We start from the raw sequence: 25,385 nt of genomic DNA on the forward strand, positions 1-25,385 counted from the left end.
AAATATCCATTTGGTACCTCAGCATCCCTCCAAATAAAATTAAACTGCCATTATAAAAATTCGTGATTCTTAACAGACAGAGCAACTGGTATAGATCTGTGTAAAACAGATACATCAGAAGACAGCTAAACAAGCAGGCAAAGGCCTTTTACATATGATCACATCTTCCAAAAGTGTTGGGTTTTTTTTTCTTCACAGCTCATTTTGACTTATAAAATATTCACACAAACTGTCCAGAAAAAAAACCAGAAAAAAGCTAAACTGAAAACTTGCACTGTTTATGGAAATACTGTCAGAAAATTCTAACATTTTCATATGCAAAGAAAATCTGTTGGCAGGTCTTTATACTAAGCCATAGAGGGAACTGAACTAACACTACTTATCATAGAATCAAGCAGGTTGGAAGAGACCTCCAACATCATCCAGTCCAACCTAGCACCCAGCCCTAGCCACTCAACCAGACCATGGCACTAAGTGCCTCATCCAGTCTCTTCTTGAACACCCCCAGGGATGGTGACTCCACCACCTCCCTGGGCAGCCCATTCCAATGCCAATCACTCTCTCTGCCAACAACTTCCTCCTAACATCCAGCCTAGACTTCCCCTGGCACAACTTGAGACTGTGTCCCCTTGTTCTGTTGCGGGTTGTCTGGGAGAAGAGACCAACCCCACCTGGCTACAGCCTCCCTTCAGGTAGTTGTAGACAGCAATGAGGTCCCCCCTGAGCCTCCTCTTCTCCAGGCTAAACACCCCCAGCTCCCTCAGCCTCTCCTCATAGGGTTTGCGTTCCAGGCCCCTCACCAGCTTTGCTGCCCTTCTCTGGACACCTTCCAGCACCTCAACATCTCTTGTCTTAGAAGTCAATAGAGTAGTACTGATGAACACCACAGTCTGGCCTGGGTCTGACTTTTCTGTAAGTTGTGCTGGTATCAGTGACAGGTAGATGCAAACAGGCAGGAAGCAGGATTTGGCTTGCTGTGTTTAACCATTTTTTTTTGCACAAATAAATAATGGCAAGCCTTAACTTCTCAGTCTGAAAGGTGTTAAGTTCAAGCATCTCTTTTTGAGGAAGGAGTCGTGTGACCAAATCATCCATTTTGCCATCAGATTTCCTTTGCACAGTCCTGCTGGGTTGGGGTATCACTGTGTGCCGAGCCCTGCTATGAGCACTGTGAGCAGGAGAAAATGTATCCAGGTACCTGACAACAATTTACTGCGACAGGCAATGTAGAATTGCTTTAAATAACCTCTGGCAGATATTATTAGCTCTTGATGGACCCTGACCTATGGTTAGGCATTTTTGATTCATATTTACTATCTTTCACACAGCCAGAAGTATTTCTAGGAGAGCTTTTCTCCAAATCTTTTGCATAGCTGTGACAATTCTGGAAATTAGGATCTTTCCAGAAGTTATCTGCATTATTTAAAACTCCATGGGATTTTAAGTAATAGAAGATCTGTCTTTCATTCCCTTTATTTTTCACAGGATCCTAGAACTACTTGAGGCAGACAGGGACCTCACCCCTCTGTTCAGTGGAGGCTCAGCCACAGTGGTTTCTTGAGAGCATTTCCTGGTAGGTTTTGATTATCTCCAGGAATGGGAGATTCTCAGAGCAGACTGTTCCAGTGTTCAATCACTGTTACAGTAAAAAGTTTTGCTTTAAATGGAATTGCTCATATTTTAAATAGTCCTCATAGCATCCTGTCCTGTGACAGGGCCACAATGGGAGGAGCCTGGCTGTGTTATCAGTTATTTACATACATGAATAAGATCTCCCTGAACCCTCTTCTCTTCAGGCTAAGCAAACCCAGGTCTATCTGCCTCTTCTTGCATGTCAGATGCTTCAAGGCCTTAAACATCACAGTAACCTTTCTTTTACTTTTATTAACTTCCAAGTATTAGAAATAAACCAGTTGGGTTGACAAATGAACAGAAGAAGTTGGAGATGGTAATGGTAACTTAAATAGGATACATCTTTTACAGATACACTGTGGTGGTAGGCCTGGTGGGGCAAACATGGGCTTGTCCATGCCCAGACATGTCTGCATGTCCCCCCTGCCTCCTGTGCTGGGGAAGCAACCTTGGGATGTGAGGGTGCAAGTCCTGGCTTTGCCTAATGTGGTGAGGCCTGGCAAAGTGCCATGCCCATTGGCTCATCAATGTCCAACACCCCACTAGTGGCAGGCTGGATATTGATAAAAGGATGAGCAGGTAGCACAAGGCTGCTGCTGCCTCATTTTGCATCCCGGATTTGCCTGGAGAGCTGACCAGGAGCAGGCTCCAAATGCCTGCATGCTGTCATCTTGCATAGCCCCCAGCATGACGCTATGCTGAGACCCTGCACACCTCAAGACATCCTGCCTGCCCCTGAAAGTCTTCCTGCTAAGGCTACAAGTCCTGGAGATACACAGATCGTCCAGAGGAGCCCAGGACAAGGTCAGAGACTGTCAGTCTCCTTTCCAGAAGCCAGGGAGAAATCAAGTCTCAGCAGCCCACCAGACAGACTTCCACCTGCTTTGGGTACTGTCTGATTTATAACCTTGTGAGTAAATACTTAAAGCCTCTTCCAGTATAATATTTGCATTTGCCACTTTAAGAAATGAGTGCTCTAGTTTTGCCTGTGTAAATTTCCAACCTGTGCACTGTTTTTTGAACCTGTGAATAAGTTTCTGGTGAGTTTTAATGTTAATAAACAGTTTTCATAGTTATTAACAATCATTGCCTGGATATCAAAATTAATGCAGGTTATTAATTTGCATAATCCTCCACAATTACATGTATATTTATATTACTGTCTCATTGATGAAGCTCATAATTTTGCTTATTTTTTATTTCTTTATTACTGCCATTTTTTTCTAGCTAAAAATTAGCTGTTACCTTTTTCTTCTATACTCAACTCACGTAGCATAAAATCATTCCCTTGCTTAAGTAATAATTCCCACTACTGCTTTTAGTATGCACTGTACCTTGCTCCTCTTGACATATGAATCTTCTTCATACACGTCACGGGAGAGGCCAAAGTCAGAAATCTTCATTTTGCGTCCTTCTGCCACCAGTACATTTCTGGCTGCTAAATCCCGATGGACAAGCTTTTGGAAGAAACCAACAACAGTGTTTATGTTTCTTCTGGAGCACCCAGCTGCTGCCATGACTATTACAAGGGCATGCTCAGATCACTGTTAGACTGCCCTACCTTCATTTCTGCAAGGTACTGCATTCCTCGGGATATCTGCCACGCAAACGAGATCAGATCTCCCATGGTCAAGGCTCTCTCATCAGGGTTGTCCAAATAACTGGAATTTCTGTTGCCATCACTACCCACATAGCTTGGTCCTACTTTTCGACTCTCCCTGAGGAAGCTGCGCAAGGAGCCGTATTTAGCATACTCCACAATTAAATAGAGTGGGCCTGAAATGAACAAACACACTGCTAAGCACACAACTAACAGACAGACAGTTACCCTACGAGGAGAGGCTGAGGGAGCTGGGATTGGTTAGCCTGGAGAAGAGGAGGCTCAGGGGAGACCTTATTGCTGTCTACAACTACCTGAGGGGAGGTTGTGGCCAGGAGGAGGTTGCTCTCTTCTCTCAGGTGGCCAGCACCAGAACAAGAGGACACAGCCTCAGGCTACACCAGGGGAGATTTAGGCTGGAGGTGAGGAGAAAGTTCTTCCCTGAGAGAGTCATTGGACACTGGAATGGGCTGCCCGGGGAGGTGGTGGAGTCGCTGTCCCTGGGGCTGTTCAAGGCAAGATTGGACGTGGCACTTGGTGCCATGGTCTAGCCTTGAGCTCTGTGGTAAAGGGTTGGACTTGATGATCTGTGAGGTCTCTTCCAACCTTGGTGATACTGTGATACTTTGGTTTTTTTCCCCCAAAAAGTCTCTTCCTAGCAACACATTGAAGAGTCACAGGCTCCAGATCTCTGTGGTCTTTACATAAAAGGCACTAAATCAGCCATGGAGTAATACAGTATTTCTAGCTTACAGCTTCTGTGCGAGACAGAGGATTTAGCTTCAGCCTAAATCAAAGCAGAATTTAGGGTTTTGCTTGTGTTCCTCCATCTAGATAATTTCAGATGGAAAAGACAACCATCTTACAAATCAGATCTGTGTAACAGCCTAACAGACAGAAACTTTTAAAAAAATAAATCTTTAAATCACAATAATTTTTGGAGAGTATGATACTGAGCCTACAAATTACCTGGTGATTCCAGTGTTAGATTTAAAGTGCCTTTTAAGGGCACTTAAAAGCATTCTGACATTTCAATCCATAGGTTTCTCCTTCCCGTGACCCACATGAATAATACTTGCTCTGCTAAATACATTTTTCTTCAGTATCCAAGCCCTCCACCTCATACACTAATCAATTAAGTTCATATTAGTTAAGAGTCGGTGACTTAGAAACAATTCACTTCCTTTGAGATGAAAAAATGCATTGTATTGAAAAGGAAAAAGTTTATCTATGTCCTGCCCTGCTGGTTCATTACCTTACTAAGACTCAGAGATGACTCAGTCCTGAATTACATTCTCTGTCTACAGCTAAAAGTGCCACTCGCAACAGAACTGGGTGGGCGAAGGAGGCAAGCCTTTGTCCAGGGCTGCAACATGCATGATTACAGACACAAAATGAAGAGGAGGTTGCCATGCAACTTCGTTTGAAATGAACAGAAATTATTCAGATCAGTTCCTATGCACAAGGAACATTTGTCTCACTGCCAGTTTGCAATACTTACGTCTGAAAATTGTACCCCTTGAAATACACTTTGAGTGACTGTGGCTTTTAGCAGCTATTTCACAACAGTTTTGTGTCAGAGGAATAAAGCTATTAACTATCCAGCTTTATTTTAACAAAAGGATCTGTAGTTGTCTGGTGGGGAGGAGGTTTGATTTTGTTTTTCAAAGGGAGCTCTCACTCCCTGGCTCAGGCCTCAGAGCACTGTTTTAGTAGGTATAGTAATAACAATAATAGAAGCTTGATTAAACTTTAAATATAACCCATATTTGAAAGCACTGAGCATCAACATAGTACAAAAACATAGACTGACTGGAGAAGGACTGGTAATAAATGAGTTAAAATATGCACTGAAGAAAAGCACCAGAAGAATGCTTAGCTACACTGAATTGGCATTTCTTCATCCCTTCCTACACTGCTTTCATGTCCCTCACTTTAATCAGCCAGCAGCAAATTTAAAAGGTACTCAGCAATTACTAAGCAATGGCACAAATCCATCAATTAACTGCTCTTTATTTACTTAATTGACATTCTCATCCTCATAACAAGCTTTTAATATTTACCATCTTGACTGCAGGCTCCATAAAGTTTGATGACATGAGGGTGGTTCACCTGTTTCAAGAGGTTGAACTCTGAAAGTAGATCTCGCAGCTCACTCTGGGAAGCGTTTTCTGCAGGAATGTCCAAACACACAGTTGTGGTTAGGAAGTTTATTAAAATTAGCTGCTTAAAATAATGGGTTACTCCTTCATATTAGCAATTTTATCAATAATTTATTTCATAATAGCTAGGGAAAGCTGAATAATAAATTGTCTACATGTAAAAAGCAATATTTTTAGGTCTTGGAATCTTAACACAGTCACCATGGTGTTAATGAAGAAGGCTACAATAAGTGCACAAATAAATATAAAATTATCATGACTAAGACTGTTCTAGTCTTGTCTTCTAAAAAGACTCAGCTCCTAGACTCTCTCCACAGCACCTGTTCTTCACTGTACCTCTTGCAACGCAGTCATGCACCTCACAAGGCATTTATTTCCTTGGTACAAGGATGAGATATGCAGGATCTTTGCTCTCAGGCAGCAGCAGATGTTGTGTTTGCTTTGTTTTAAACAACTTGCATCTAATAGGAGTGGTAGTCAGTAGTATAAAAAAAGTTAATGACATGTTTTAACTTAGAAGCAGCAGTGAAAGATTATGCTCAAAGTCTCATGTTATCATCTTAATGTTATCGAGACATACTTTGTTCTCCCCAGCTTTTAAGTCTTAGGGAAAACTGAAGACACCAGGAGACAGCACTGGGCTCTCCAAGCCGGTTTAGCAGAGCTCTCAGTACTTGAAGAGCAGATCAGAAATCATAAAAATGGATGTCCCTCTCAATCAGAAAAGTAACTTGTCTGTTCTGTCTCTTGATGTGATTATAACTTCATTTTCAAAGCTCTGTCAAAGGAAACTGGGTGAGGAAAAAAAATAAATCATAAAGCTCTTACAACACCTTGCAATGTTTCTGGCAATGCCAAACAAAGTTAAATACATTTGCTGTGTTAAGACAGACTTCTTGCACATCATGAATTAGAATTACTTATGGAAATCACCTCCCTGATGAATTTGATGCTAGGTCCTAAAGCCAGAAATCTGTCAGATGAAACACAGGCTGTGACACTGTTTGGTTTTAGCTGACCTTTTACTTTTGTGGTAATCCCTCTTAGAATCTGTTCAGAGGTTATGACAAATAGTTTTCAAATCATTTCAGGCCCAGATGGGAATGTACCTGTGCTAGTTTGAAGCTAGCTAGAATGTTTTGGTGAGAAGGACTAGATTACAGGCTGTGAAAGAAACAAGGGTGATGTCTACTTCCCTCATAGGCTTGCTGAGATGTATAAGAACAAGAGTACAAACATAGATCCTTAAGGGAGTTGCTCTTTGTCTAAGCTCTGGGCTGCATTTTTCTCTCTAACCTCACCCTTCATCTCTCTGATTAATCCACTTTGCTTCCTAACCCCCTGGCTGACCCTCTATTCTTCATTGGGGCACAAGGAACATCTAGGGTAAGGCTGAGGGGTCAGAGAAGGTGAAAGGGTGGTGAGGAGCCCCTCCTGGGGACTCAGGTTTCTGGAAGGGCTGCTGTGTTTCTCTATCACCTTTCACCTTGTATATTTCTGTCTATAACTGTATATACTGTAAATATCTGCCTGTACATTGTGCTAAGCTGTAAACAATAAGCTTCATTCCAATTTCCAGAGCCAGCTGAGTCTAGTCTAGGTGATTTCCAAAGTGTAGGGGGTGGGGAACACCCAAACCACCACCGTACCTTTTAACATTTTCACCGCTACGGTGGTGTAGCCAGCCCTTCCCTTCAGGCGGAATGCCGTCGCCTTGACGACCTTTCCAAATTCTCCTTCTCCAAGAGTCTTGCCCAGAACTAGGTTTTTCCGAGGGAATTCCCATTTTGGATCTTCCTGCAAGAGAGGAAAAAAACCCTATGAGAGATGAAGCAAAAAAAGGAGTGGCTAGCTAAGCCCCAAAAGAATCAAGTGTTCCGTAGGAGAGTGTGCTTCAGGAATAAGCCCGCTGTAGTGTTCAATGATTGGTTGCTCTTGTTATCAGTATCACTGTATTCCTATCAAAGCTTCTGACTCTCTAGGTAATTCCCAGGGTTTTTTTCTGTTAACTTGCAAACATCTCTTTTGAAACAGGCTGTATATATTGTCTATGGATAACAGATTATAGGTCTGAGAAAATGGACACAAGATGAAGTCAGACAGGATAAATGCTTCCTTTCAGAATAACTATGAGTATGTGATCTTGGACTTCACATACAAGTAAATCAGTTTTACTCGTAGAATAATGCTGTCCCCTAAGAGATCATCTGAGACAATCCTCCTCTTATTAAATCAGTGTTGGTAAGCCTTAAGGTTGCAAAATGGTGACAGATGTATAAATCAGATAAGAAATGAAAGCAACAGAGCAGAAGGTCTGTGAAGACCTTAGTATCTGACATTCAAATAGATTTGATGTTGCCATAGATGTCATACGAAGTAACAGTGTTTCTCTAGCATGTTGGTCCATGAAAACACACCAGCTGGCAGGCATCTTGGTGATTCGAGAAGAAGAAACTGTAAGACAGCATAACAGGGCAAAAAAAATCCTTAAAATGTGGGTAACACCCCCACTCCAGCTGACATCTACAGTCAGTACATCAGAAATCAGGAACAGCTCTCAGTGAAGCTTTTTGGTTTGTTTTGAAGTTATACTTGTAGTACCATGGCTCATGACAGTGCTGGAACATGTCCAGAGAAGGGCAACAAAGCTGGTGAGGGGCCTGGAGCACAAATCCTATGAGGAGAGGTTGAGGGAGCTGGGCTTGTTTAGCCTGGAGAAGAGGAGGCTCAGGGATGACCTTATTACTGTCTACAACTACCTGAAGGGACATTGTAGCCAGGTGGGGGGTGGCCTCTTCTCCCAGGCAACCAGCAATAGAACAAGGGGACACAGTCTCAAGTTGTGCCAGGGTAGGTATAGGCTGGACATTAGGAAGAAGTTCTTCACAGAGAGAGTGATTGGCATTGGAATGGGCTGCCCAGGGAGGTGGTGGAGGCACCATCCCTGGGGGTCTTCAAGAAAAGACTGGATGAGGCACTTAGTGCCATGGTCTAGTTGACTGGATAGGGCTGGGGGATAGGTTGGACTGGATGATCTTGGAGGTCTCTTCCAACCTGGTTGATTCTATGATTCTATGACAGAGACTGCAAACCTGGTGATACTTATTTTTTATTGTAAAGTGCTGAAGTAAAACCACACTACTGTCAAATGCAGAGTTACAGCTAGAAAAAAGCACCAGCAGTATATTAAAACATAATAAAAGTGGAATAGAATACTGGCTTCATAGAATAAATGATATGGTTTATCCAGTTACTCATTCAATATCTTCAGCTCCCTGCCCATCCACATGATTCCCTGTGTTATGTGTGTTGGGCGTTTCTACATAGCGATTGTGTTTCTGTAACGTATTCTGTATGCATAAACAATGTTCTTTAGAACAAAAGAAACATCAAAAAAAAAAGAGCAAACAAAAAGATACTTGGCTTACTGGAATTTTGAAAGTGTCTACAGACACCTGGTTCTCCATGGAATCTAAAGAAGGCCGTCGGACGTTGGTTGAAGAGTAACTGATGGGGTAGGACTGGGCTGGGCGCCGGAACGTCATTTCTGCTGAGGCAATAGGAGGCTTTGGAGAATTCTTGTGGTAACGATGGATGAAGTAGTAAGAAAGCATCACAGAGATGATGAAGGACACCAGCACTGCCCCTGCTATCACAGTCTTGCACATGTCATCACAAAGTTGCTCTGTGGACCAAGAAGACCTCTTAGAACTTTGCTTGTCATGTCGTAATTTGGCAGGGCATGTAATAGACTCAGGTGTGACAGAAACAGAACTCATTTAGAAACTTAGAGGAAAGCTCAATAATTACTTGCAAGTAAGACCACTACACCTACCAGCTGTTTTTTTGTTTGTTAGTTTGATTTTTTTTTCTTTTATATTTTGGACACCAGCAGGTAGTTGTTTGCCCAACAGGCTGTGTAAGTGTAGGGAGAGATAGCTTGCCCCAGGGTTACTTTATTTTAAAGATTATAAGGAGACTTATATCTGCTTTGTGTTTTAACAAAATAATCATTTCTGAAAACACTGCTTAATACCACAACTGCTTCTAAAGTAATATGTGCTTGCTTTAGCCCCATTTATACTTCCCATTTTATGGAAGCACTTTTAGCATCTTTCTTGGGGAAGGAAGTTTCTTTAAGTGCCTCTAGACAACTTCCCTAGAGGATCATTTCCCAAAGAAACTGTGAGTTTCAAAATAACATCCTTCACACTGTTCTTTATCAGATAAGCCTGACTTCAGATACCTAGTTAGCTATGTCTGCAGGCTGTACCTGAGAAGTGGAGACAGCACAGTAATTTTCTGGAATGGAGAAGAAAATGTAAAAGGGAGAGGAAGAAAAATGCAAAGCAAGAAGCTTTATGCTTCCTTTTTTTTATATACTTACAGAAAATTTACTGAAAAGAGCAGTTTGGTTTTAGAGATGCAAAATACCTCATGTTATGTTTATGAGGAACAGTGACAATAGCTAGCAAGCTGTTATTTTTAATCCACATCAGTCTCTTTCAAACAACTGCTCAGAGCTTTTGTGTTTAAACAACCATCAATGAAAAACTAATCCACTCTCTCTCCTAGCACAATGGGTGCTGGCTGACTCTGACATTTTGAAGGCAATGTATTCAGAAATGGTTAGGAAGCTGGAATTACTTAAAAGTAATAAACTGTTCTATTTTCCTAGCTGCCTTAGCAAATATCAGGCAAGTCTCCCTGAAAGACAAATGCTGCTGGAAATCCAATGCTGACCAGCTCGTTTGTTGTGTAGTAATGGATAAAAATGAACCTTCAGCCAAGGGTAGAAGTGGCTCCCTTTGGAAATTTTCAGGCTCCATAGTAGAGGGCAAGGTGCTAGCTTCTGATTAATTTTCCACTGGCTTATTAACACACCCACAAGTTTAGATTCTTATATATATACAGAGGAATAGATTAATATGAGAACAACAGATAATGTTTAGACTTACCCTTGATATCATCTTTCTCACAATAACAGTTCTGTTTTGGGAAGCAGTAACAAATCCCATGTCCTGACTTAATTCCAAGATTTCCAGTGCCTTTCCCATGACCACCAATAATGTTTCCACCTAATCAAATACAGAGACAAGTTAAGATTGTCACATGCAGTTAAAGGGAAAAAAAAATCTAAGGCTCAGCATTTTCCATGGGTTTACCCTAGTGTGCATCTGAAACTTGACAGTGCAGCAATAATGACAGGGATTCCTGAGAATAAGAGGAGAGTCTAGGCTCTGAAATTTCTGAGATCCTGAAGTGAGGGGACCTTGGGCTGCTTGAACATCAGACCTAATTAGCAGTTACTGCCACTAGAGAAGAGCCTGGAATAAAATTTGCCTATTACAGAAAAAAGAAAGGTTGTTCTCTTCGCATTGCATAGTTGGCACACGCTCCTAATCTTTTGTACCCTTTACAACCCTACATAGAATCCCATCATTTAATGCCAAACATACACCTTGAATGATCATTTCAAGTCTATCCTGACTCGTTTTCCTCATAAAACATAATGGTTCTGCATCAGAGGTCATCTTATATGTTAAACATCTCCCTAAAACATCTCCTCCAGTCCATTTATTTTAGTTTCTCTCCACCATTGTCTTAGATATTTATTTCACTCATGAGCTGTGTATAGACCAGTGGTCTATATACTGGAGTTCCATTTCTGGTTCTGATTCCAATTTCCTCTTACCTTGAAAAAAGTCACAATATCATTCTAGGTATAATTAGATTCACTGAAAAATGGTAAAATGCTGTGGGATAGGCTAGGAAAAACAGTAAGTGCCAAGCACAAGTGATAGAAAAGAATCTTTTTGTTATCTAAACCCACATTGTTTAACATTATGTAAAAACCCCACAGAAACTCATACAAAACTACTCTTGACTTCAAGCAGGCATTCTTCATGCAGAGTAATTGCAGCTGCATACATTTTCTGCATGCATTATAAAAATGCCCATTAGTTGTGACATTTCTCATCTCTAAATTGCCTTTAGTCACAAACAGCATTATATAGACAGAAATCCATCAAGTGCTGCAAATAGAGCTGCCTGAGAAAAGAATTCCTAAACCATAAACATGAACAAGTTTTTTGTCAATATAGACTTTTTATTTAAACTCATTTTCCTCCATCCCAACTGCATTGGCAGTAGAGCAAATGATTGTTTCTGTCACCTTTCTTTGGATGTGTAACAAGAATTGAAGAGGAGGATATTTTTTGGTGACACGAAGCCAAACCTTCTTCTTTGGTACAAGTGAAAATGGGACTTGAGCATTTAAGCAAAATGGATTGTGACTTTCTGGGGAAGCCACACCTACTAAACTGCAAGCAGCACACACCAGTGCATTGTCATTGCAGGTGTACAGCAAAATCGTGAAGCTTCCTGCTTTTCACCAGTGCATTGGTGGTAGGGAAATTCCAAGAGCTATCAATATTGTTTTTTAATGTGGTGATGTTTCATGCGGTGCTGTTTTAAGCCAGCTGTTTTCCGTTGCCCTGCAGTGGGAAAGAGCTTTCCCTGCTTCAAGGTTATTTAGGCTAAAAAAAGGGAAAAATTATAGCCCAGACCACACAGAAACTCAAAAAATTCACAGAGTAAAAACACTGATTGGAGAAAACCAAAGGTGACATGCAGCTATCACTGAAGACAGACATGCAAAGCAAGGTAAAAGCCTAAGCACTGTATTTTTCTTCCATCATCAAAAAGCCAAACTTCAAAGAAACCCACAAATACCAGTCATTCACGATGATTTAGCCAGATTCATAGACTTCAACCAGCCCTGAAGCAGTTACTCAGTACAAGAAAGTCTCTTGCTTAGAAAGCAGTTATTTTGCCTGTATTTGATAGGCACAGCCACAGCACCAGCTGTTTCTGTTGAGTGCCCCTGAATGTAATCTTCCAAGTGTTGGCATGAGAAAGCAGGTTTGGGACTCAATTGAGTACACAGCCACCATCATGATAGATGAATTTTAAAAGTAAGTATCTTAGCAACTTTCTGTACTTAAGGAATGTCCTTGATTGTAACACATCTTGAGCTTTCTAGTTACTGCTTGCCATTCCCTGGCCAGCAAAAGCTGATTCAGTGAGACTTCAGTGCCTCTGAGCTCCCAAATCACACTCTTCTGTCTGTAAATACACTGCTTTTGGGCACCAGCCCAGGTTCTAAATTGCATCAATCCATGTACAAAAGTATCCAACTCAGGCATTAAAAGGGCATACATAACATCTCAAAAGCTTGTCTTAATTGCCTGCATGTATTACCCAATAAGACAATATTTTTTTCAGGCTTCTGTTGAGCAAAACATCTGATGTGTGTTGCACATTACACATTTTAGTGTTACAGCTTCTGGCACAAACATTTCCACTTTTAGAATGACACCTGATTGCAGTGACTGTTAATAAAGAACTCTTTTCAGGTTACTGGAGAAATTACTTGCACTGACTTCAAGCATTGCTGCCACTTTAAGGATTGGTTTTATGTTCTCTAATGGAATGATTGTGTTTGTGATAGAAGTCCCATTCTTGCATGTAAGAAATAAAGAGATCTCCTTATTCATTGATCTTATAGAAGTCCTTGCCCATAAGAAAATGCCAGTTCCTCTAAGACACTATTTTAAAATATATTTAGAGTGTAGAATGTCAGAGCCAGACATTATTCAAGAAACACATATGTCTTTATTTCTGAGTTAGATACTGATAGATAAAAAGATCCACTTAGAAATTATCATCTCAGAGAAGACTGAAATTACTCAAGTGCAATACACTGTTTTTCTAACCTTTACATCTTAAGGATGATTTGTAAACTTGCAAGTATGAGCAGGTATGTAGAAAGATTAGAATGATGTGTTCAAGGAAAAAAAACAGATTTTCCTTCATAATTACTGTTTGGATGAATCTCTGCCTGGATCTTCAAATAAATGAGGCATTGTATCACTCTGATAGTCACCTGTCAAATAAGGCCAGGTGTATTGCCCAAAATGACTCTCTGAGCACCTTTATTTTAAACTGACATTTGTTTCTTCTTACATATGTGATCTGGAATTCAAATAGGCATGGTTTCTATCATACTATACTAAAGTTTGGAAACAGAGCATTAACTTGCTTAAAACATATACCCCTTTCATCAAATGCCTCCACTGGAAAACACTACCTGTGAATTAGCAGGAAGCAGAATGAGAATTACTGAGAAAACTTTATCTTTCTGTCACTGTCAGCCAAGAGGTCTTGGCTGTAGCTTAAAGAACAAGATTAGTCCCTGTAACCTTAACTCTCTTGTGTGATTTCAAAGCAAGTTTGACAACATAGGGATGCTCAATATGTTGAGCTTGTAAATGTTTCTGCAATTGCAACTTGAACAGTAATCAGCATAGATACAGAAAAGTGCATCCTAAAAGATTTCCATACTTGTGCAGTCCTGGGGGCACACAGATGGTTCCTTGCTCTCAACCACGTCACAGATGCCATCTGGGCAAGTCTTGATACTTGGGGTGCATGTGGAATAATTTGTGGTGATCCCTGTTAATGCACAGACAGACAGCTGCAGAAATACCGTGAGGCTTTGAAGGAAAGCTTACTGCATCTTCTCAGCATGCACTGACACACCAAAGCACAGGTTACTTTTCTTACATCTATGGCTGTATTACCTAGCGTAGTAACAGGCAAGAAAACAGCTAGAAGCAATTGGAATAGATACATTTTTCACTAAGCTTTCTGATTTTGACAGCCCTTTGGTCATGTCGCTTGCAGTTACAGTGAGTAGTACTTGAAAAGAAGCGAGCTGACCATTATGAGACTGAAGAGTAGCTTTCACAACCAAGGATTGCTCTACACAACTGCACACATACTTGAATATGAAAGTGACAAGTAGTCAACAAGAATTTGTGATGTTCATGCAGTTTGGAGGGATAAAGCATTGTCACAGAAGTATTGTTCTGGAAGAGTCAAGAGTACTGTCACTCATCGTATCTCTGCTACAGACCACATTAAACAGAGACGACAGAGACCGCTTCTGTGTCTGCTAGGGTGTAGCTGTTGAGAAGCTCATAGATTTGTTCCAAACTCAGCTCATGGTTGCAGAGATTATCTTGCAAGCCAGAAGCCACTGGTTCCAGCACCTGCAAACCCACTTCACTACCTGATGTTTTACATGTTATGTTGAACATCACCAACGACAAGATCAAGAATGACTATTTCATCTTACCCTCATTTTCCTTGCTAGTGCATGTTTTATTTGGGTATTATGATTTTATATTTTTGGCCACAGCATCCATGTAGGTCACTGTGTTGTCCCATCAGAATAAATTAGTTTATATCTATAGAAGTCAAATTCACAATGACAACTGGATTGAAGCTCGATTTCACACAACAGGAATGTACCTTTTCCACTTCCCTGTCTCCACTGGCATCTTCCCGTTAGCACGCCTAGGCCACCACACTCTTCACATTCGGCATGGTGCTTACTCTGAGCACAAGAGTCAGGGCAGTCCTCTTCTTTCCTTAGAACTGTTGGGAAAGGTGTTTGCTGTCAGCTCAGGACAAAGGAGACGAATACACAAACAAGTCAGCTCAAATCAGAAGGATAGCTCCATTCTTAGGGATTGACAGGATGGAAAGGAAGATGAAGGAAGGAAAGACTGAACACTGACCCAACTACCAATAACTTCAGATAACAATTCAAGTCCAGGTGTTTCTCTTCTGTGAATAAAAGATGTACAGCACTATCATGATGGCATTCTTATCTTTACTTGAGAGCACACTGTCAATGCCTGTAACTGTAGAAGTGTGCTAAGATACTGATAACTGAAAAAAGGAGACCATAAGTACTTAGAGCTTCAAGTAAAAATTGTAATTAATGGCAACCATTTATTACTTGGCATAAAGCAGTAGCAGTTTAAAAAGCACAAGCCAGAAACATGTGACTTCAGATAGCACGAGGCTCTTGCAAGAAAAAGGCCACTGCAGACTTTTATTCCTTCTTCCTCAACCCATTTGCTCTTGGCCCAGAAGTTCTGATGCAAAAGAAGGGAGCAGAGGCAATTATAAGGTAGATTTCAAAGGTTTTGCATAAAGTGCAAAATGGTTTGGAGAGAATGGATTGTTTACCAATGTAATTCTCCTCTGCTGTGGCTGTTGGAGAGTATTTCTAACATTCTGCTCTTATGAACTTTTCAGTCAAACGAAAGTTAAACAAAATACATTTAAAAAAAAAAGGAAACATTGGAGAGAAAAATAGGGAGAAAGATGACTGAATAAATATACTTTGGCCAGTGATTTGCTGTTTCACTATACATATATATTTTAGATACACACACATACTCATTTTTAATTCCATAGGAATATGTGAAACACAAAATAAAGGTCACAAAGGCACACAAAAAAGACTCTTCTAAATCAAATACCATCACAAACATTAGGAACAACATACACTGCACCACCTTTCTGTGCGTATCTGTCACAAGCAGTTCTGAACCAGAACTCTAACTGCAAATTTCACAGTCTGTGTCTTCTAGCTCAGACTCATTTTCCTTGTTAATGTCATCAGTTTATGGATCACTCCACTAATACATCACCTAATACCAAGAACAGTTGTAAATAAGTAAATAGCTTTAATTTGACTCAAGTACTTACGAGTTCCTTCCAATACAATAGTGAGGAGAGTTTTGGCATGTTTCCTGCTCTGCTTGTCTGTAGCTTGAATAGTGTATTGTATTTCTCTGCATTCAGGTCTGCTCAGCACAGAGGAATCGTTCACATAAAGGCTTCCAAACTTGTCCTCTCGGCCTTGAAGTATGCTGACAGGATAGCAGCTTATATTGGGGGACAGTAACTTGTAGGTGATGTTCACACCACGGAATTTCATACAATTTTCAATGCAGATTTTTCCTATCTAGGCTCAAACACCAACAAAGAAATCACAGACAACAGAAACAAAACTGCATGGCAAGAGTATTCTGTGCTTCTCAAAAAGCATATTACACCGTGTAGAGTTCAACATTTATCTGTGGTTCAGAGATTTGATATTTTACTTCCAATGGATGCTTCAAAGGGGATTTCTTCTCAATAAAAATGAGAGGTAAAACATTACCATTACCATTGTCTTGTGGCTAGCAGTAGAAATGCAAAAATCCTTGACCCAAAGATTCAGTGATATTTGGTGCTTACTGCTGATAGTCATTGGGTTCACTGAGAACAAAAAAAAGTGAGTTAAGGCCCTGATCTGTCCCAGACTGATCAGCAAGAAAAACTTTGGTCTCACTTGAGAAAGTAAAGAGCTCAGCATGAGTAAAGCTGAGACTCTTCAAATAAGGTAGAAATTGCCAATACTTAATTTTCCCAATAATACAGTCAGGAAGTTTCTGTCCAGCAGAGTTCTCTGAAAGCCTAAAAAGGAGTAAGAACCTCATCATTTCCCACTTGCAGTTTTAAAAACATTTTAATCTAAACCAGGAAAATACATTGGTTTCTCATATTTGAACTTCTGCCCACCAGAATATCTACACTTGAGCACTCTTCAGTCTGAAACAATTTAACTTAGAAGCACAGAAATATATATCCCTGTCTCCTGTCCAGCTTCTATAGGAACTGATCCAGAGCTCACTTTGGTTTTTCCATCTACGAGAATGGGATTTGGATAGGACCCAGAGACATTGGTTTTCCTTGTAGGGAAAACCACAATGTGAAGGGTGGGGTGTTACTGAAGGGAACTTGGCCATGGATGTTTTCAAGTGTTGCAGTTAATAAGTGTTTTCAAGTAGCACTGGTGTTGGTAAAAGCATATCCATGCATCTTGACTTCAGCATTCTTAGTTAAAAAAAATGGAAACAAAATTGTACTTAAGACCTCTTCCTATGAACCTGGACAAAGTCAGGAAACAAGCTTTTATAGTCCTTGAATCATACTTTATCTTAGGACAGCCCCATTTCCTCTACCTTAGTCCCATTTGCTTTTGTTGAGGTTTTTAAGTGCAAGGACTATTAAAGCAAACAAAAGTTAGACCATTTCTACCATACCATCTCCTCTCCACAGCATGCTGTGACTGTCAGGAAGAGCGGGAAGACAAGACTTCAACTGTCCATAAAATCTGTCTAGACAAAAGGTCCAGACAGGTCCCTTCCACAACCACGTCATCTCAGCTTTGGTGCTTCATTGCAACTGGCAGTGTTTTGCAGCTGCTTAGATGGTGTTTCTCTGAGGCAGCAGCCAAACAGAATGCTGTTCCATGGCATCAGCCTTCATATAAGACTGGACTTTCTGTCTGCTTCGTCAAAACTGCTTTTTCCAGGCACCTTTTTTGATCAACAGAAATTTCCTTGAAAGGGGATCAAGAGGACCCCATAAATTCAGGGTCTCTGAAGAGTAAGTTACGCTTAGAGTGGCTCATGGGCCAGCTTTGCTGTTTTTGTTATAATCTGAGATAAAGCTATTCCATATCTCTCTCAAGAAATTTCTTCAAGAAATATGGGCTTTCTCTTTTTGCCTGAGTCCACTGGAGAAAGCCCAAGGTGGTCACTTTGTGCTGTACCACAGGTTCTGGAGCCAGCACAACTCTGAGATGCAAAAGAGCACATCCCCGGGGGAAGAGTGTAGAAACAGCCAGTTCTTCTTTCTCATTAGGGAAGTTTAAAGGATCCTGGGAATCAGAATTAACATGAACATCCAGGGGAGGCACACACGAAGGTGCATTTTACAAGACTCTCAATAGTTAAGCCAGAAATACCATTATCAGAAATAGGATCAGGAAAATCCATCTTCTGAGCTCCAGAGTTTAATAAAGTCTGGATAATGATAATCATAATGTTCCTCTTCACCGAATTCCAGGGGCTCTTGGACATATAACCTCTCTAAAATCTCAGCCAATGTTATTCATCATTTGTCTTGGTAAATGTCAATAGAGCTTTAAGTCCTTTGATAAGTTAAATGCCACTGGGCAAACCTGTACCATCAGGCCATGCTTCTGTTATTCAGTTCATTTAGCTGCTCAAATAGACAAATGGCATCAGCCCAGCAGTTAATCATTTCTTCACACTCTTGTGTTTTCCTTAGGGCAAGAGACAGTTCAGCCTTCATATTGATTTGGCCCAGTACTTTTCCTCACTGCTCTGGCACATCACAGCTAATTACGCAGACAACTTTAATAACGTGAAGTGTTGGAGACTACACTGCTTATACTGACTTGTGCTCCAAGTCCAGCACACTGTAAATTCAAACTCAGCCTCAGAAGGAAGTGGATGACACTTTAACTGATTGAGAACATCATCCCCAGAGGCAGCATGAGTTTTGCACTTTTCTAGGTGAGAATCGGAACAAAATCTCTTTGTGAATTTGGATTTAGGCAGCACAAAGAAAGCTCTTTTCCCACAGACTGGAGTTTTATTGGCCAGGAACAGTTTTCCCTGCTATTACTGCCACCCAGTGAAACAGCACTGTTATTGACAAATGCCATTTCCAACAACCCTAAAATCCCTTTCAGACATTCAACTGTCCAGGCAGTACACAAGTCCAGCAGCTCTGGAAGTCAACCAGTTTGTTGGGGCTTTTTGATTTTCTGTGGTTTTCTTTGTGGTTTGGGTGTTTGGTTGGTTTATTTTTTCATTCCAATACAAGAAAATTATATACTCCCTGACTTCAAGCAATCCACACTACGCACAGATAAACATTATTCAACCAAACTTAATTTGGAGCTCACTCATTCCTAATGTTAGTGTATGCATACAGCAATACTTAAAATCTGTGTGTATATGTATATACATTTCCCATTGGAATGGGCTGCCCAGGGAGGTGGTGGAGGCACCGTCCTTGGAGATCTTCAAGAAAAGCCTGGCTGAGGCACTTAGTGCCATGGTCTGGTTGACTGGATAGGGCTGGGGGATAGGTTGGACTGGATGATCTTGGAGATCTCTTCCAACCTAGTTGATTCTATGATTCTATTTGAAAGAGTTGGTATGGTTGAAAAGGCACCCAATTTATTTTCTTTTAGAAATTCGATTTAAGCATTTTTTTGGAGATTTTTTTTTTACAATTAGCTTAAATGTTAATAAAACTGACTTCTTCCTGAGAAATCCTCTAATGAACTGGTTTTCTCTACAACTAGGATCATGTTTTAGTCTCAGTTTTCCTATCTGCTATAAATACAGCAGTAGTTTCATAGCTTTGCTTAGTTACAGAGTATACTTTCCAGCAGCTCTCACCAAAAATGTCTCATTGCTGATGTTTTTCATATTTACTTCCATAGAATCAACCAGGTTGGAAGAGACCTCCAAGATCATCCAGTCCAACCTAGCACCCAGCCCTAGCCACTCAACCAGACGATGGCACTAAGTGCCTCAGCCAGTCTCTTCTTGAACACCTCCAGGGACGGTGACTCCACCACCTCCCTGGGCAGCCCATTCCAATGCCAATCACTCTCTCTGCCAACAACTTCCTCCTAACATCCAGCCTAGACCTCCGCCGGCACAACTTGAGACTGTGTCCCCTTGTTCTGTTGCTGGTTGCCTGGGAGAAGAGACCAACCCCACCTGGCTACAACCTCCCTTCAGGTAGTTGTAGACAGCAATGAGGTCCCCCCTGAGCCTCCTCTTCTCCAGACTAAGCAACCTCAGCTCTCCTCAGCCTCTCCTCATAGGGTTTGTGTTCCAGGCCCCTCACCAGCTTTAATAAGGAACTAGTTCAGTAACAGTAATGTACATGTTCCACAGGAACTACATTGTAATTTTTACCTGATTAATGTCAACCTGTTAGAAAGTGTTTCTGGAAGGCATTTTTAATGGCAATAGTAGTTATTAAGCTAAAATGAAGGTTAAATTAGGAAACACATCTATTACTAACCTTTATCTACAAAAGAGCCATTGACATAGACAGTTTATAGAGCTTGGACTCCAGTAGCTGGGACTTTTTTTTTGCCTTTGATATTTCTCAAGTTATTTATGGCCAAGCCACTCATGGTTGCAAATCCTTCTGTCTATAAACCACATTATTTCTTCCTATTGAATACTTCCATGCATGGCTCCTCCTCTGTTTTTAAGTGATGGGAAATCTGGTGTCCACTCTCCCTGCTATTCACTATATCCAGCAACAATCATACTGATATCACATTTGTCACTGATTCTACTTAAAACAGCTAAGCCAAATTTTTCAACGCATCTCACCTTAGTGACCTTTCTCCTAAGCTCTAACAGAGTTGAAGTGTAATTAACATAGTTCTTACTTGTGCAAAGCGTTCAGCATTTCTGTTCACTGAGAACTGGTAAGTTGTGTTTGGAAACTGAATGCTGACAGGGAGGATGGAGACGTTGAAATGAAGCATGACTGATCTTTCTGGGCCATGAAATTCTGTGTCGTTCACCAAAACATCCAGCTGGAACGAACGATGGTCTGTGACTGAAATACTTTTATTCAGTACCAGCTCTGCAAAAGAAAAGATTAGTCTGTTACTGATCAACATTATCTGCAAATGTACATTTTGATACTGCAATCCCAACAAAACCACATATATCAATATTATACATTATCAAAGCTATTCCCAACAGGACACAGAGCTTAATATGAAAATATGTTCCTATGCTCTCTGCCATTTGGGACGTTTGGAGAGGTCCTCCTGCCTTCTACCTACCATCCTGAGAAATCATACTGATAAGTCCTTTTTTACCAGTGTACACATCCCATGTGCTTCCTATCCCTGAGATGCACGAAAGCAATTTTTTTGGGTGCCTGTTTACAACTCAACATTTACTTAACTTGAATTCTTTGGATCCATATTACAATTTGCTTGGAAGAGTTCAAGAGCTCATAGGTCAATTACTAACAAGCAACTTCTCCCTTACTTGAAGGAAAAAAAACCACCTTACTGTACTCATGTCGAGTTCCTCTCACTTGACTGCCGTTTGGGCTGAAGTGGATTTCATCAAAGACATGCTCCACCCGGAACGTTTCACTTATCCAGGGATCATCAGTAATGATCATTCCTGTGTATTTCTTTCTGCTGCTTTCAAGGGGATAAATAGGTGTGGTGTCTGCATCATATACAATTAGTGTTGCAAGAACTGTTCCCTAGAAGGAAACAAAAAGTGGCACTGCTTAATGACCTGAAGCTCTCTTCCTCTGATACATGTTTGGGAGAATACAATACTGGTCAGACAAACCTCCTAACTTTCACTCAAGCTCACTTTCACACAAATTCATTTACAGGTTCAGGTTACAGCTATTTCACACATACTTAGATCTGAGTTAGAAGCTCAGAAGAAAATAGTAGTTAAAATTAACTTGTCATGTAATCATTTGAGCCTATGTCTACATAGAGTGCTAGAGTTTGAAAGCAGGAGATACAGTGCTAGAGTTTGAAAGCAGGAGATGAACACACTGCACTGCTCTTTCTTTTGTTAAATACTATTCTACAATACTACTAAAAGAAGCAAGTAATGTTGCACAATTTGCACAGTTAAAAGACATGAAACACATTCAGCTAGGTCAGCCTTATCACCTGAATAACAGAAGTGGCCTGAGTTGTTTAACTTCTGCTTAGTATACTATATTGTTCTTCTCTACCTGGACCCTGAACCCATAAAGTCTTTAAGACTTTTTTTACAATTATTAGGAGGAATTCTGTTGTTTCAAGTTTGCTTAGTTACTGAAAGACTGGAAATGTCCCAATAATTTTACTCCTCCTCACTGCCAAAGACCAGTGAAATTCACTACGTTGTGACCAGATTACACACATACAGTTTCAAAGAGAATATTTTACTTTATAAAACAGTTTTATGAGACCTTTGCTTTCTATCACCCAGAGATGACACTCCCATATCTCAAAATTATCACAAGTGAAAAGGCATCACTTTATGACCAGGCAAATATGATGTGCCCATATGTGTCAACACTTGTCCTAGTCAGGAGGTGGCAGCAAACTCCCAAAATCCGTCTCCAGACAAATGTATTTTGAGCGGAACTGCGCCTATGAAAAACCTGCCACATGGTGGTTGTGAAACATAAGCCTTTTCATGAAAAATGCATCACTCAGGCCCCAAACGAAGTACCTTCTCTAAACCATAGACTTACAAAGGATTATCGCTCAGGTGGTAGAACCGAAGAGCCCACCTGTATATCTCTCTACTGAAGCAAAGAGTGCACACAGACACCCAGGGAGTGAGGCTTCTTGAAAGCTCACTTTGTTATGGTAAGTAAAATGTGGAAGAGCACCATTAAAGCAACATCCTGAAGCTCTCCCTTAATAGCCTGACACCAAAAACTTTAATATCTTTGCAAGTGCTGTGTTTGTTTGCAGAATGCAATGACTCCTACCTTTCTGCTACTGGTACAGCATCCTGATGCATATTCTGAAACTAGTTCTGGTATCTTGTATAGATTTGCACATGTGGGAAGGAAAAACACATACACTTGCTCTGACAACATGCAATTTTAGTCACCTGGGGGATGGTAACAAACACAGAGTGGAGCAGGTACGGCAATCTCGATCACAGTCTTAGCAGTGATGAACCTGCTCTGGCAGGGGGGTTGGACTAGACAATTGTCAGAGTTCCTTCCCACCCCTAGCAGTCTGTGATTCTGACCTTGTAAACTGCTCCACGCTTATTTCCACTGTTTAATTCCTAAGCCAGTAAGACCTGAATAAGCTATAACTCAGGGAAAAAAGAATCTAACATCTCAGCATTTTACAATCAAATGCCAGTACAGTATCACAGAATCACAGATTGTCAGGGATTGCAAGGGACCTCCTGAGATTATCTAGTCCAATCTCCCTGCCAAAGCATGATCACCTAGGGCACACCACACAGGAACATATCCAGGAAGGTTTTCAAAGTCTCCAAAGAAGGAGACTCCACAACCTTTCTGGGCACCCTGTCCTCAACCCTCACCCTAAAGAAGTGTCTCTTTTTATGGTGTGGTGATGTGCTTTTTGCTGAGATCCACTAGCCAGATCGTAATGTTTTCCAGTAATCATGCCCTCTACCACTGCACTCCTACTTCAGAGACTAGAAAACCGAAAACATTACCTCTTTCCTATTGAACTCCACAACAGCATCTGCAGTATCAGTGCCATTGGGAAGGAAGGGAGGAGAGTCGTCCTCATCCAAGACATTCACCAGGAAGGGCACCTCAACCTGCGCTTCCCGGAAGCCTTCCCTCACGGTGCACTTGGCGATCAGCTCGTACCTCTCTCTCTCTTCTCGATCTAGGCGCTGTGTCACACTCACACCAGTGGTGTTCTCGTTGTATCGAAAGGGCAAGCCTTCAGCTGAAAAACATAGCCACTCTATGAGCAGGGACAATCACTTCTCATTGGAAGACTTTGATAGTTTTCTTCCTTAACATGCTTTTGCAATCCAGTAAATCCATTTGAACATTGTGACTGCATCATTAAAGGCAGAAGAACACTGTGGGGTTATATTAGGGCAGGCATAAAACATGGAAAGACAGGAAGATCATTTGGTCTAGAAGCAGAACAATTTAAAGGTCAGGTTATTCCCAGTCTTCTCTTAGCAGGTGCAAACTTCTAAAATCAGTCTTTTCCTTAGTGAAGGGGACAGTCCTCCTTCCCATCCTCTCTACATTTCAAAGACAAAATCTCCAGGCTTAGTTCACATTTGCAATGAATTTTCTTTATAGAATCAATATAGAGGATCTACTACAAAAGAGATCTTAACAGTGCAGCTGTTCACATCTATTGCTGGTATATGAGTGGCTTAGTTCTAATTTTACCTGCCAGCAGTTTGTAGGAAATGCTGAGATTCTGACACAGATGATGAACTGAGGGTAACTGAAGCTGATGAAATGTGCCAGGTGGTTTATTCTCCTTGATGTGAAAGGAGAGATCCATTTCTGTGAAGCAAAGCTGCCTTGCTGTCAGGGAACTGCAAACTGGGGCAGAAGCATTGATCAAGGAGAGGAAAACAGTGGTACGTGTAGCAGAGTCGCATTCCTTCTCTTGGAAAGGATGGGGTGAAAGGAAGACATACAGCATCACCTTTGATAATTGCATCGAGTTTCCTACAGCTTCAGACAAAAACACCAGAGAAATGTTTTACAGAGGACCAGTCAACGTTTCTGTTTCTCATTTTGTACGCTATCCCATTATCCCACAAGCAACTCTATAGTTCTATTACGTTATAAAACAATTCTTCATCTGCTAAAGGGAAGATCTCAAGTCTTAATAACCTTAGTAAGCCAAAAAACTGTAGGTGTTCAGAACATTTTTACACTGTAGAACCCCACAGAATAATATCAGCATTCTGTCTGTATGACACTGACATAAACCAGATCACTACTAGTAATCAGCTTTTTGATAGAGCTATTTTTTTGAAGGGACTAGAACAATGGCAGCAGGAAAAAACACTGCATGAAATGGCAAGAGATATTCAAGACAGACCTATTACAGGTCACAGTGTTCTCATAGTTTATATCAATTGAGCACAGGGGCCAACTTGTTTATGTTTAGAGGACCAATTGCTTAATTATTTTCACATATAAAGAGCTGGTTAAAAGATAACAGAAGGTAGAATCAGCCTGTGGCATCTACTAATATACCCGCAAGCATTAATTGTTTTGATTACCTTTGTTTGACTACAGACAGAATGATAATATCTCTGAAACAGATCTAACTCACTTGAAAAGATGCTGTAGGTCACTTTGATCCATATGACCAGACCAAAGCTTTCAAGCTCTGGATAGCTCTTCTTCCTTTGTTCAGTTACACATAGTTATCTGATATTCATGAACACTGAGTACCAAAAATGCTGTGAAAATGGGTGAGATACCAAGCACTCAGTACTCCAAAAAATAAAGCAATATCTGAAGTTAAATGTTTCAATATCAGGGCACCTAAGTCAGTGAGTAGCATTGATATATGGCTCTTACAAACTCAAGACAATTATTACAGGCTCTCTCTAAGAGCAGAGTTTCTGCAACTGATCACAGCGGTATGCCATTAACTCCCCACCCATTTCCTCCTCCACCATCTAATGATACCTAATTTCCTCATA

At 40.8% G+C, this 25,385-nt stretch overlaps 1 protein-coding gene across 4 annotated transcripts in view; it reads right to left on the reverse strand.

Annotated features, from left to right (window-relative positions):
• RET (ret proto-oncogene) overlaps positions 1–25,385 on the reverse strand; it is a 120,151-nt gene that overhangs the window by 12,653 nt on the left and 82,113 nt on the right. For 3 of the 4 annotated variants that reach the window (XR_010302614.1, XM_064145420.1, XM_064145421.1), the window contains 13 exons: positions 24,106–24,399; positions 23,400–23,641; positions 21,240–21,441; positions 20,600–20,799; positions 16,024–16,282; positions 14,773–14,898; positions 13,801–13,911; positions 10,353–10,472; positions 8,823–9,079; positions 7,044–7,191; positions 5,296–5,403; positions 3,194–3,408; positions 2,967–3,089 (listed from right to left, as the gene is read on the reverse strand). Coding sequence is in view for 3 of the 4 variants with exons in the window: in XM_064145420.1 (XP_064001490.1) it covers positions 2,967–3,089; positions 3,194–3,408; positions 5,296–5,403; positions 7,044–7,191; positions 8,823–9,079; positions 10,353–10,472; positions 13,801–13,911; positions 14,773–14,898; positions 16,024–16,282; positions 20,600–20,799; positions 21,240–21,441; positions 23,400–23,641; positions 24,106–24,399 (2,405 nt within the window). In the remaining variant the exon portion in view is untranslated. The remainder of the gene's footprint in view (positions 1–2,966; positions 3,090–3,193; positions 3,409–5,295; positions 5,404–7,043; positions 7,192–8,822; positions 9,080–10,352; positions 10,473–13,800; positions 13,912–14,772; positions 14,899–16,023; positions 16,283–20,599; positions 20,800–21,239; positions 21,442–23,399; positions 23,642–24,105; positions 24,400–25,385) is intronic. The other variant, XM_064145422.1, reaches the window with a different exon arrangement.

This window comes from Pogoniulus pusillus, chromosome 6 (genome assembly GCF_015220805.1).
Source record: "Pogoniulus pusillus isolate bPogPus1 chromosome 6, bPogPus1.pri, whole genome shotgun sequence".
NCBI classification, from domain to species: domain Eukaryota; kingdom Metazoa; phylum Chordata; class Aves; order Piciformes; family Lybiidae; genus Pogoniulus; species Pogoniulus pusillus.